This window comes from Salvelinus namaycush, chromosome 34 (assembly GCF_016432855.1).
Source record: "Salvelinus namaycush isolate Seneca chromosome 34, SaNama_1.0, whole genome shotgun sequence".
In the NCBI taxonomy this organism is placed as follows: Eukaryota; Metazoa; Chordata; class Actinopteri; order Salmoniformes; family Salmonidae; genus Salvelinus; species Salvelinus namaycush.
Genome location: NC_052340.1, coordinates 19175061 through 19188504, shown reverse-complemented (window position 1 = coordinate 19188504; position 13444 = coordinate 19175061). Strand labels below are relative to the sequence as shown.

The window sequence follows — 13444 nt, the reverse complement described above, 5'->3', positions numbered from 1 at the left end:
AAATTTTTTCCCTCTTCCCAGCATAGGGCGCTAGTTGATTCAGGCGCAGCTGGGAACTTTATGGATCGCGGACTCGCTCTTAGGTTAAGGGTTCCGCTTGTGCCGATAGATTCTCCCTTTCCCGTGCACTCCCTAAATAGCCGGCCATTAGGGTCAGGGGTGGTCAGGGAGACCACGGTCCCCCTGGACATGGTGACGCAGGGGAAGCATAAGGAGCGTATCAGCTTTTATATTATTGATTCGCCTGCGTTTCCAGTGGTGCTAGGGATTCCCTGGCTGGCCCGGCACAATCCTAAAATTTCGTGGAGACAGGGGGTTCTCCAGGGGTGGTCAAAGGAGTGTTCTGGAAGGTGTTTGGGAGTTTCCATCGGTGCCACGTCGGTGGAAAGTCCAGACCAGGGTTCCACGGTGTGCATTCCCCCCGAGTATGCCGATTTGGCAATCGCTTTCAGTAAAAAGAAAGCGACTAAATTACCACCTCATCGACCGGGAAGGGATTGTGCGATAGATCTCCAGGTAGACGCTGCGCTTCCCAAGAGTCACGTGTACCCATTGTCCCAAGAGGAGACGGTGGCTATGGAGACATATGTCACTGAGTCTCTGGGACAGGGGTACATTCGGTCCTCCATCTCACCCGCCTCCTCGAGTTTCTTTTTTGTGAAGAAAAAGGAGGGAGGTTTGCGTCCGTGTATTGATTATAGAGGTCTAAATGCCATCACCGTGGGGTTTAGTTACCCACTACCTCTCATTGCTACGGCAATGGAATCATTTCACAGAGCGCAGTTCTTCACAAAATTGGATCTCAGGAGCGCGTATAGTCTGGTGCGTATTCGGAAAGGAGACGAGTGGAAAACCGCATTTAGTACCACATCGGGCCATTATGAGTACTGCGTCATGCCGTATGGGTTAAAGAATGCTCCAGCCGTTTTCCAATCCTTTGTAGACGATATTCTCAGGGACCTGCATGGGCAGGGAGTGGTTGTTTATATCGATGACATTCTGATCTACTCAGCCACTCACGCCGCGCATGTGTCTCTGGTACGCAAGGTGCTTGGTAGACTGCTGGAGCATGACCTATATGTCAAGGCTGAGAAGTGTGTGTTCTCCAAACGAGCCGTCTCTTTTCTGGGTTATCGCATTTCCACCTCGGGGGTGGTGGTAGGGAGTGACCGCATTAAGGCCGTGCGTAATTGGCCGACTCCGACCACGGTAAAAGAGGTGCAGCGGTTTTTGGGTTTTGCCAACTACTACCGGAGGTTTATCCGGGGTTTTGGCCAGGTAGCAGCTCCCATTACCTCACTGCTGAAGGGGGGTCCGGTGCGGTTGCAGTGGTCAGCAAAAGCGGACGGAGCTTTCAACAGGTTGAAGGCGCTGTTCACGGATGCGCCCGTGTTGGCGCATCCGGATCCCTCTCTAGCATTCATAGTGGAGGTGGACGCGTCCGAGGCTGGGGTAGGTGCCGTGCTATCACAGCGCTCTGGTACGCCACCAAAACTCCACCCCTGTGCTTTCTTCTCGAAGAAACTCAGCCCAGCGGAGCGTAACTATGATGTGGGGGACCGGGAGTTGTTAGCAGTGGTCAGTGCCCTGAAGGTGTGGAGACACTGGCTTGAGGGGGCTAAGCACCCTTTTCTCATCTGGACCGACCACCAGAATCTGGAGTATATTCGGGCAGCTAGGAGACTGAACCCACATCAGGCAAGGTGGGCCATGTTCTTTACCCGATTCCAGTTTACGTTAACGTATAGACCGGGTTCCCAGAACGTAAAGGCGGATGCACTGTCCCGTTTTTACGACTCGGACGATCGGCCCACCGAACCCACTCCCATCCTTCCCGCCTCAAGGCTGATAGCACCAGTGGTGTGGGAAGTGGACTCGGACATCGAGCGGGCGTTACGGGCGGAACCCGCTCCTCCTCAGTGTCCGGTGGGTCGGAAGTACGTGCTGCTTGGTGTTCGGGACAAATTGATTCGGTGGGCTCACGTTCTACCCTCCTCGGGTCACCCTGGGGTGAAGAGGACAGTGGGGAGCCTTCGGGGGAGGTATTGGTGGCCTACCTTGGCGAGAGACGTTAGGGTTTATGTTTCCTCCTGTTCGGTATGTGCCCAGAGTAAGGCTCCTAGGCACCTTCCTAGAGGGAAGTTACAACCCCTCCCCGTTCCACAACGGCCTTGGTCGCATCTGTCCATAGATTTTCTGACCGATCTTCCCCCGTCTCAGGGGAACACTACTGTACTGGTGATTGTGGATCGGTTCTCGAAGTCCTGTCGTCTCCTCCCGTTGCCCGGTATTCCTACAGCCCTACAGACTGCGGAGGCATTATTCACCCACGTCTTCCGGCACTACGGGGTGCCGGAGGACATCGTTTCTGATCGGGGCCCCCAATTCACGTCCCGAGTATGGAGGGCGTTCATGGAGCGTTTGGGGGTCTCGGTCAGCCTGACCTCCGGTTATCACCCTGAGAGTAATGGGCAGGTGGAGAGAATGAACCAGGAGGTGGGTAGGTTTCTGCGGTCGTATTGCCAGGACCGGCCAGGGGAGTGGGCGAGATACATTCCCTGGGCCGAAATGGCCCAGAACTCACTACGCCACTCCTCTACTAACGTGTCCCCCTTTCAGTGTGTATTGGGGTACCAGCCGGTCCTGGCACCATGGCATCCGAGCCCTACCGAGGCTCCTGCGGTGGAGGAATGGGTGCAGCGTTCCAAGGAGACATGGAGGGCCGTCCAGGAATCTCTCCAACAAGCTAGTGGACGGCAGAAGAGGAGCGCTGACCGCCACCGCAGTGAGGCCCCCGTGTTTGTACCGGGGGACAGGGTCTGGCTCTCGACCCGAAACCTGCCCCTCCGCTTGCCCTGCCGGAAGCTGGGTCCGCAGTGTGTAGGGCCCTTCAAAGTCCTGAGGAGAATAAACGAGGTGTGTTATCGATTACAACTCCCTTCCTATTATCGCATTAACCCCTCGTTTCATGTGTCTCTCCTCAGGCCGGTGGTAGCTGGTCCCCTGCAGGACGGTGAGGTGCCGGAGGTCCCTCCTCCCCCTCTAGACATCGAGGGGTCCCCGGCGTACACGATACGGGCCATTCTGGACTCGAGACGCCGGGTGAGGGGCCTGCAGTACCTCGTGGACTGGGAGGGGTACGGTCCGGAGGAGAGGTGCTGGGTACCGGTGGGGGACATTTTGGATCCGTCTATGCTGAGGGATTTCCATCGCCTCCATCCGGATCGCCCTGCACCTCGTCCTCCGGGTCGACCTTGAGGCCGGTGTCGGCGCGCTGCGGGAGCCGCGCGTCAGAGGGGGGGTACTGTCACGACTTCGACCGAGGCAGGCTCTCCTTCCCGTTCGGGTGGCGCTCGGCGGTCGTCGTCACCGGCCTATTAGCTGCCACTGATCCTTTTCTCCCCCTCCCTATGTGTTTATTGGGTTCACCTGTTTTGTATTAGGGTGTAATTAGTTGGGCTTATTAGTCAGCCGGCCCGCACGTTTCTTTGTGCGGGATTGTTTGTTAGTAAGAGTGGTGTTTGTTTCGTTCAACGTGTTTACTGGACTGTGTTCGTTTCCCCCGTGTCTGGGGTTGTTTGAGGAGTACACCCAGTGTGTTAGTAGGGTGGCCTAGTTTCTCCGTGTTCATTAAAGAACAGTTGTTATTGCACCTGCTGTTTCCCTGCGCTTGACTTCGCACTCCGACACCCAGGCCTTACATTAGTACTTTTTTGGAAAGATAACCTTGAAATGAGCATGGTTTATTGACTCGACAACCAAAAACATATATCTAAGTTTAACTTTCTTAATGACCCAGAAAATCAATAGTTATTTCTGGTTGCTTATAAAAGTTGGCTGGCTAATTCTTCATCCTGCTTTGAAGTATACACTTCTGGCCTGGCCAGGCTCATAATAAGGGTGTGTATTACGCTTGGTTTACGTCCATCTGGCAGTGCCAAACAACCTGGATCTATACGTCTTGTTCTATTCTGTTCTGACACCATCACTGATCCTTAAAACAGATTTCATATTGTTCACAGTTTCACCTGAAATAGTCTGGGATCTGGGAATCTGTTCAATGGTAATTTCAATTCTTGATATTTACCTATTGATTCTTGAAGAAAATAACTTAGGAATGCCTTATGAGGTTAGCACACCTGTCTTTATCACAACCTAAAGAATTTGAGAGGCGTTAAACATTTCCCCAGCACCATCCCTCAGCTGAATACCAAAACATGTCGCAGGGATGTTGTTGGGTTGTTTTTCGAATCGCAGACTATACATTCAAAGAATGTGGGGTTCAACAAGTGTTCTGCTAAGATCCTCAAAGTTCTTCGAAGAACCTTAAGGTTCTAGGCTCTGAAAATTGCCCTCAAAATGTTATTCGAGGAACCTCCTTAGTTGGTGGGGGTTCTTGCAGGAACCTAGCTAACCAACTGAAACATTTGGATTTGAATTTGAAAGGACAGCAGGTGCAGGCACTTAACTAAAAAATGTAAAGGTCTCAATTTAAGGTAAGGGTTGTCTTGTATGATCTAAATTGATAGTTTTTTTTTTATGATGATACGATCTATCTTTTCATATTTGTGCAAATCTTTCTAAAACAGAAAATTAACTAAATTCAATGGGTATCAATCAACAAAGAGGTAAGAATATGTACGCTATAAGAATATGTTGAAGGCTATCTGTATTGGGTGAAGATGACTGAGCTGCTCACTTTTGTGTCTGTGTCTGCAGGTGTACAGACGAGTAGGCATACAAATGCAGTTCCCATTTATGCAGATCACATTCACCATCCTCCTCCCTTACCTCGTCAATGAATATCCCATAGGCCTCTACATTATGGACAAGGTATGTGTATGAAAACCATTGTCAAAAGAGTTTTTTTCATTCACATTCACCACAGAAAACAAGGCATGAATACTGTCATGTGCATGTTTTGTTAATCATCTGTATAAGTAAATTTTTTTGGATTCACAGACTTCCCCCTCCCTACACCTCTGATGAATATAACAGGAAACCTGTTCGATCACCATGCTCTGCTAAATCATTCTGGCTATGGATACAGAGAACATCAACACATTAACATCAACACGCCAGAGGATATACCCAATGGACTTGGGGCTCTGCTGGGAGTTTACCTCATATTTGGATTTTTTATTCTGCTTTGTCACTAAAATCATAAACACTGACAACTAAAACATTTATAATAATAGTGGAGTGGGCGTAGTTCAAAAATGAACCCCAAAAGGTTCTACAAGGATCCATTAAAAACCATTTTAATGGGTTCTTCAAAGAACTTATAGGGGTTCCCTCACAGTTTCAATTTGAAGAACCCTTAAAGAATACGCCAGGAACTTTTTATTTTTAGAGTGTAGCTTCAATGTTCTGGTATGCAGCTAATGGGGCATCTCTCTCACAATAACGAGGTGTTTAGACAGGAACATGATAGGCAGTAAACTTCTGGCTGTGTTTTGGAGTGGGATAAAAGAATGAAAGCATACATGGCCTGTGTGGTTGGGCTTCAATCTCTGGCCTTGTTTGCTATTCATAGATTAAGTCAGTTGGAAGACAGAACACAGGAATGTAGGGAGGTTAATAGCAACAAGAAAAACACTGATATGAGGCTACTGTTGTTTATTAAAGATGGGTGTCAGGTACAGGCCGTGCTCTCTGTCTCTGATCGTCCTTAGGTGAGGCTATTGGCAGAGGGTCTGCTTGGATATCAACCCCCAGCAGTTTCTACATCTATTTTTGGACATATTATTTAATTATATGTACCCATTGATTCTTGAAGAATATAACTTATAAATGCCTCGTGAGCTTAGTTTAACTGTCGTACCCCATCAGAACCCAAAATTTAAGCTTGTTTCACTCCAATGTTTGTAAACAAAGTAATTATTAACAAACACTTTATGGCCTCAAAACATGGTTAAAACTATCATTTTCATATCATGGATGGCCAGTCCTTGCATCCATAGCTCTGTCTATGAATTTGAGAGTGGACCATCCCTCAGCTTTTTACCGAAACAATGGCAGGGAGTACTCTTTAGTATTGTTTCAACTGCTGATTGGACCTTTAAGACAGTTGTGAAACCGCCACAAGATAGATCTAGAATGATTGGCTGTGTGTGGACGGACCTAGATAAAGATGTTATGCTCACCTGCTTCATGATATCATTATCTGTTGGCTGTTAGCTGTTAGCTGTTTGTTTATCTTCCATTTATTGATGAAGATAGAGGAAGAAGATAGACCAACATATTGAGAAATGGCTGGAAGTAGCTTCCGCAGAATAGTCACTTTGTTAGCCACACTTGGTTTATTGCACCAAAAATATTGTGCCTCATCTGCAAAGCAACATGCCATTGGAACCATACTGTAGATCTTAGCATATTTTTTATTTTGGGAGCATGTGAGCCAACGGTAGTGTCGGTAGTATGGTAGTATGGTAGTATGTTTTTGTTCCGACAGAGTAGCCAGGACAGGACCCACAAAGGGGCTGTGTTGTTCCTTTCATGGTGGATGAATAAAGGAAGTCCTTTTCCCTGGCAACTCCAGCAGACTAGCAACTTCTCTCTCTGTTCCGTCCTTCACATAGCTCAGTATCGGTCATGTGATCAGCCAGGGTTTCGCTGTCCAGAGCCAGCAGAGAGAGAGAGACATCTAAACTGCATATGTAACACAGCAGGTACCACTAAACGTGATCAGTCTAATAATAGTCTCTCGCCACCTCTGAACTTCAATTTTATGACTCATGTCATAGAATGCTTTGTTTACTATGTCAACATTACTTTCCTTAGTCCTTTCAATTGAACATGTTGCACTGACTGCTGTACCCCCAAACCAAATATACTTTATGAGGCATAGAGATCTCCATTCCTCCATGGCAATACTGCTGAAATAACCCTGAGGTGGGATCAACGATTAACACCCTTCAAACACACTATACTGCCCGTCTTATATAGGAAAAGCCATCTGAACTTCATATGTAGCAGGTACCACTGAACATGGTCAGTCTAATAATAGTCTCTCGCCGGCTCTATATATGTTGAAACTGAAGCTTTTGGACATCACACTTCCAAGATATCCAACCCTCTTAGAAATATAAATTATATCCCATTATCCTGACTTTCATTTAGTAGGACCATCAGTCAGCACAACCAAAACAACGCAAATTACAAATACAGTGGTTTTGTTTTTCAACTGTATGAAATGTTGAACACTTTCAAAAGGCTGCATTTGACTCAGTTGAAAAAGTAATTTGAATAATCAACTGAAAAATGTATGAACACCATGCATCAATAACCATAGAGACGCTTATTCTATTCATATGCATATCTTAGCTTTTTAATGTACATTTTATCCCCCTTTTTGGAGGAAATAATCTGAACAATGGACTGTGTACTAGCTGAAACTGTACAGTAGTTAATATCAATGGATCCATTCATGGTGGCTACATGTCAAATGATTTGATAGATCTTTTGTTAGAGTGACATTGATATGTGGAGGAAGAGACACCAGTTGGCTGGTAAGGTGCAGGTAAGGTGAGACTCCAGTCTCCAGGGACTTTTCTCTCCCATATTTACTATGAGATCCCAATCAATATTTCAAATAGAGGCTTTTGTAAGGTGCTACAAGATGTGTTTTAAACATGAGACTGGAAGTCTTAAAGTCACAGCCAGCATGCAGGAAACAGACTTGAAATTACTTATAGAAACAATTGCAAATTTGATTCCTGTGTATTTCTATTTCCTTAATTGAAGATGACATATACTCTAGGCCTGCTGCTACTGACTATAATTCTACCTTTTCATTATTTCTTTCAGTCTTCTTTGTCCTTCTCTGCTGACATAACATTTGTCACCTGCACCTATGCGGTGATCTCTTGTTGTTAATTGTTTAGAGCTGTTGTGGTGAAGTTGCTGATTGGTGGCCGGTAACATGGCCTCTTGGATTGCATATCAGGCTACCTTTACACTGGCACATGTACTGATCCCTATCCCAGCATCCATTACCTTCTCATTAGGTAAAAAAAATACATTACAAAACTGCTGAAGTCCAACAAATATATTGTTGATAGTGTGAACCTCTGTGTGCAGATGGTAATTCCATAAAACAAGAGGAAAATATACAAAATGGATTATTGCTTTCTGAATTAAATCAGTAGAGATGCAAACCTTTATAAAACAACAACTATCTTTATTAATAAAAAACAGGTGATGTGCAGTTAACACTGCAGGACTAACACAAACATTAGCACTGTTCTGGCTGGACACAGGTGCACAATGCCCCCATTACTCCTCATTGCCCCAAAACACTGAGGCCTTCAGTTTGTCTGCTCCCAACCTGTTCCCCATTCCCTCTGTGCACTGCTATCCACCCTCTGTTTAATACATCTGTCATCTGCCTGGAGTTCAGGTGACAGCATTCAGTACAGATACAGTACTCTGTATGTTAGTAGTATTTAGTATTTTAGTTGGATTCCAATTAGCTGTTGCCAAGGCAGCCACTACTCTTGCTGGGGTCCAAACAGATGAGTACATCACACAATCACACCCTTAACACTGATGATAGAACATCACCATCAAACAAATGCATCTCTCTCACAAATGATCTGGGAAAAAATATACAACATTTCCCAACATAAAAAAAATCCTACATAAAAAGAAACATAGTTCCTTAAAAAACGATGTGTACATACTGGATTTGTACTCTACTGTATTCTTGCAGTAAAATAAAAACCTTTCCACCTCTATCTTTTTGTGAAAGCATCAGTCAAATGTTGTCTTTTTAACAGTGTTCCTTAGTTTCTGAAGCCTAAGCAATGCCTCAGAGCCAATAACATAGAGATGTCAATGAGAAGATAATGATTGAATATTCTACAAGATATCATTTGATGTAGCGTAGTTGCCTGAAGCTAGGAAAATAATTAAATGTTAGTGATTTAATATATTAATGGACTCAATGACTAACATCTTAGAGAGGAATATTCATAAAAGTACAAACATTATGTAAATAATTATATGAGGCTTGTGAATGTTTTTAAATGAGCTTGATATAGTTTCAATGAATATGCATAGCTCACCAATAATCCAACCCTTAAAACTTTTTAATAATTCATACATTTAATAACTACTGATCTTATTCTTCATTTCCTTTGTTCTCACTAAACTCAAATGGAAAGTACATGATCCTTCTAAAATGTTTTTCTTACACAGCCAGAACTTCTATGCTTTCCTTTCAGAATAGATATTACAGAGACAAATAATGTACACACATAGACAAATCCAACAAAACAATGGTAAAAAAAAGCCAAAACAAACACATCCCTTCATCACGGAGTCTCCTTGGGATTCATGAAGCCCTTTCTTAGACACACCATTAGAAACAGGTGTAGAATAACGTTTTTGGCTGTTACATAAATAGTCCTTGTCCCATCCATCGTCCCATCACACATAGTCTTTTCTCTGGAACCCGGGCCCACCTGGGGCAGAGTATGCCATCTGTGAGGGGTTGTACTCCCGAGGGGGACAGGAGTAGCAGAGGAGGCTTCCCCCGAGGATCATGAGGGCTGAGGCCCCCCAGCCAATGTAGAGCGCTGCCCCTAGCTCTCTGCGCTGTGCATCAGTCAGCAGCGGGTTGTAAAAGTCCCTGATGATAGTGTTGGCCGACCAGGACACTGGGATCAGCTGCATGACTCCTGACACAATGAAGAACACCCCAGAGATTATCATGACTTTAGCTTTGGATGCCTCGTCCTCGATGCAGTTGGTGCACTTGGCACCGGCGATGGCGATGAGCACTGCCAGGATGGCCAGGAGGATGGAGATGACCGTGAGGGCCCTGGCGGCCTGGAGGTCCTGGGAGAGAGCCAGCATGGAGTCGTATACCTTACACTGCATCTGGCCTGTGCTCTGGACAACACAGGTCATCCACAGGCCCTCCCAGATGATCTGAGCCGTGACGATGTTGCTGCCGATGAAGGCCGTTACTCGCCACATGGGCAGGGTACAGGACACGATGGCAATGATCCATCCTAATACGCATAGAGCAATCCCCACTAACTCCAACCCTGCAGACATGGTGGTAATCCTGATGTTACTGGAGCTCCTTCTGTGTTCCGTTCAGTGCTCCGTGTTCCGTCACACCTGAGAGACCTGAGAGGATCTGACAGAGGATCTGTGAGAAAGAAAGAGACCAGACAGAGCCAGAGACAATGACACCAACTAATTTAATTTAGCCTGAGTACCTGTGAGTGTGTGATGTGTAATGTGTGATGTTCTGGCATCCTTTATATCCCAGATCAGCTGACGGGAGGAGCCCTGGAAGGTCCAAAAAAAATGCTTATCTGTGACATCACAGTGTGGGATTAAAAGTAAAAAACAATAATAATTTTCAAAATCTGCAAGGAGTTACTAGCCAGAGGGAGGGTATTATCTTGCTCCCCATATCACTGCGAATCTCATAGTGAAAATCACTGTTTTTAAAATGTTTAAACTTTTGATGATGTCATTGGGTAGAACCGTTTAACCTTTTGAATAAATGCGCAGTTTTTACATAATGTGCTGGACATAATGAAAATGAGTGGTGGAATTGCCCTTTACTCATTAATAGATTAGCCCTAATCTTGTCTCCTCAGAGCAATCACTCTCTCACGAAATTATTTGAAGCAGCTTGTAAAAGAAGAATCCCTGACCTCAGTTCCTTTGCAATAAGCTATCTTGTTCATTCAAATTTGATGTGGTCTAACGGCCATGTCTGTCTGTCACTGACTCCAGTGCCCTTGAATTCCTTACAACTGGAGTGTCTCCCCTAATTATGCCCCAGAAACTGGGATAATAGTCTTTCCCCCCAACATTTCATGACCCAGTGTTGATAACTCACTCTGACCTCCATCGTGCTATGAAACGGACCCATTGTTCTGGGGGCCATTTTGAAATGGCTGAATAGTGGGGGGCTGACAAAGCAAGGCTTCTTGTTATCTAAGGGTCAACAGATATGAGAGTCAGCCAGGTAGATAGCAGCTATGAAAGACAATCCAACTCAACACATCATTACCATAGATACCCAAGGATCAGTGAAGGAAAATGCCTGTTATATCCTGATCTGGGCAGAATGAATGACACAGAGGCAGTTAGCCTTAGCCTACGTCTTTTTTTGGCAGTAGATTCAAACATATTTTTCTTAGAAACTGCATAGCTAGTACCACAGGACTAAGTGGCACTTCTTATGTAGCAAAGCACTTACTAATGTTAATGAAATATACTGTATAAAGTAACATACAGCAACAATGTATTTTTCTGTCATCGTATTAAAATATTTGAAGAAAAAATGCAAGTATTATGAACCAGTTTTTATTGTGAAATTGACACACTTTAAACATCAAAATACTTTATATTTTCACACTTAACGAAAGATGCTAAACTGTCAGTATTTGGCATATTGTTATCCTACATATGCACAACATAAGCTGTTATTAATTCACTCTATAGAATATAAAATCTAACAATGCAGATGGTTTTAATTAAACTCCTTTCAAATATTAAGATTCTAAAACAAAAACAAACCTATGTATGTTTTAAATAGGCATACAGTATGAAATACAAGTACATCAAGTCCAGTTTGGTGTTGTTCCTCTTCAACAGAGCACCATCAAAAATGATCCACTAAAAAGCAGTATTTTCTTCATGTCAAAACATATAACAAAATAGTTTCAGTAGAAATCACCCCCATTTGATATGTTCTGGAATTCAAAGTTAGTATCAGATGTCCTTCATCCACTGTCGGAAAAACGTGAGCAGAAAGTAGCTGCTGCCAGATATCCAGGTCAGTTCAAACATAGTCTCTTTTGTCATAGCCGCTGGGGGCCACAGACCTGGTTGGGGAGTACACCATCCGCGAGGGCGGCCCTGCATACCTCTTCTCAGGCTGTGGGGGGCAACTACAGCACAGGATGCACCCCCCGATGAGGAGAAATGCAGCTGCTGCCCAGCCCAGGTAGAGAGCCCCACCAATCTCCCTTTTCTGAGCCTCAGGAGTGATGGGACTATAGAACTCCATGATGATGCTGTTGGCTGACCAGGACACAGGGATCAGCTGGGTCAGGGATGCTACGATGAAGGCCACCCCCGCTGCGATCATCACCTGGGCCTTGGCCGTCTCGTCCTCAACACAGTTGGTACACTTAGCCCCCACCACGGCCACCAGCACCCCCATGATGCCCACAACTATAGAGACGATTGTGAGGGCTCGGGCTGCCTGCAGGTCGGAGCTGAGGGCTAGCATGGAGTCGTAGACCTTACACTGCATCTGGCCCGTGCTCTGCACCACACAGGTCATCCAGATGCCCTCCCAGATGGTCTGAGCCGTGATGATGTTGACCCCGATGAAAGCGGACACCCTCCACATGGGCAGGGCGCAGGACACGATGCTCAATATCCAACCCAGGGCAGCCAGGATCACCCCCAAGATCTCTAGTCCCAACACAGCCATTTTGTTGTTTTACCTTCCTTTGTAAGCAAGTCTACATGTGTCTTCCCTCTCTTAACTGTCTCAACTTCACACACAAAAGGGTTTCACTGTCTGCGTTCTGCTTTGGAATTCTCAGAGCTATCTTTATAGCACTCCACCAACAGAAGGTAGAGTCTCATGGGGATTGGCCAAGAAGGTTTTCAACTGTTTTTTCTTTTCTTTCTTCTCAACAACCCCCAGAAAACGCTTTGGCATGTGAACGGTTTGGCTGCACAGATTAATGATTGAACGGTTGGGCCATGGTTGTTCCCCCACTGTTTGGGCTGAGGGGGAAGGTCAATAAATGGCCAAAGTACCGATGCTAAATAGTTAAAGGATAACGAACAGGTTAAGAATAGACAAGTTAATAATTACAAGTGGAGGAATTGGGAATAACATTAACTCATGTGTTCGTTCAACAGGTGTCTACCAGTGTACAATTATTTTCAGGTCAACAGAAATATTTAGCTCTCTATGGAGCGTTAACCTCTGTGTCTTACTGCTAACCCTGAGAGAGAGCTGCCTAGGAACAATGTGGTAGCCTACTGTATACAAGCACTATTGGCTAGTTTCCAACCCAAATACCCTGATGAAGGCATAAGCAATATATTTTTAAACAAACTTCCATTGACCTATAGAAAAAGTCGCTTAATATTGTTTCATCTGGTTTCCAACACCAGCAGCAGGGCTCTGAAGTTCATAGTAAATTATATCTTGTTTCTGTCTGCCATTGAAGATTGATGACAAAAAGTGAGAATCCGTTATCTTTTGTCTTTGATTGGCTGACAGATTTAGGGATCAAAGTTAGACAAGTTTCTATCAGCACAGGAAGTTCCACACACAGGCACTTGACTTGGTTATAGACGAGTGCACAAGTGAACAGATTGACTATCACAATACAGCTATTGGAGGCTATATTTGTTTGTACGACACTCAAACTTCCCTAGGAAG

The 13444-nt window shown here is 45.1% G+C and overlaps 2 protein-coding genes across 2 annotated transcripts; both read right to left on the bottom strand.

The window, feature by feature from the left end:
* Positions 1-8167: 8167 nt before the first annotated feature.
* LOC120028992 (claudin-3-like) lies at positions 8168-10238 on the bottom strand. The gene has a single exon (XM_038974279.1). It carries the CDS (start codon positions 10063-10065, stop codon positions 9433-9435), a length of 633 nt encoding a protein of 210 aa, XP_038830207.1. The 5' UTR covers positions 10066-10238; the 3' UTR covers positions 8168-9432.
* A 1083-nt stretch (positions 10239-11321) lies between these two features.
* Positions 11322-12727, bottom strand: LOC120028848 (claudin-3-like). The gene has a single exon (XM_038974092.1). The coding sequence runs from the start codon at positions 12473-12475 to the stop codon at positions 11816-11818; it is 660 nt and encodes a 219-aa protein (XP_038830020.1). The 5' UTR covers positions 12476-12727; the 3' UTR covers positions 11322-11815.
* Between the last annotated feature and the right edge of the window lie 717 nt (positions 12728-13444).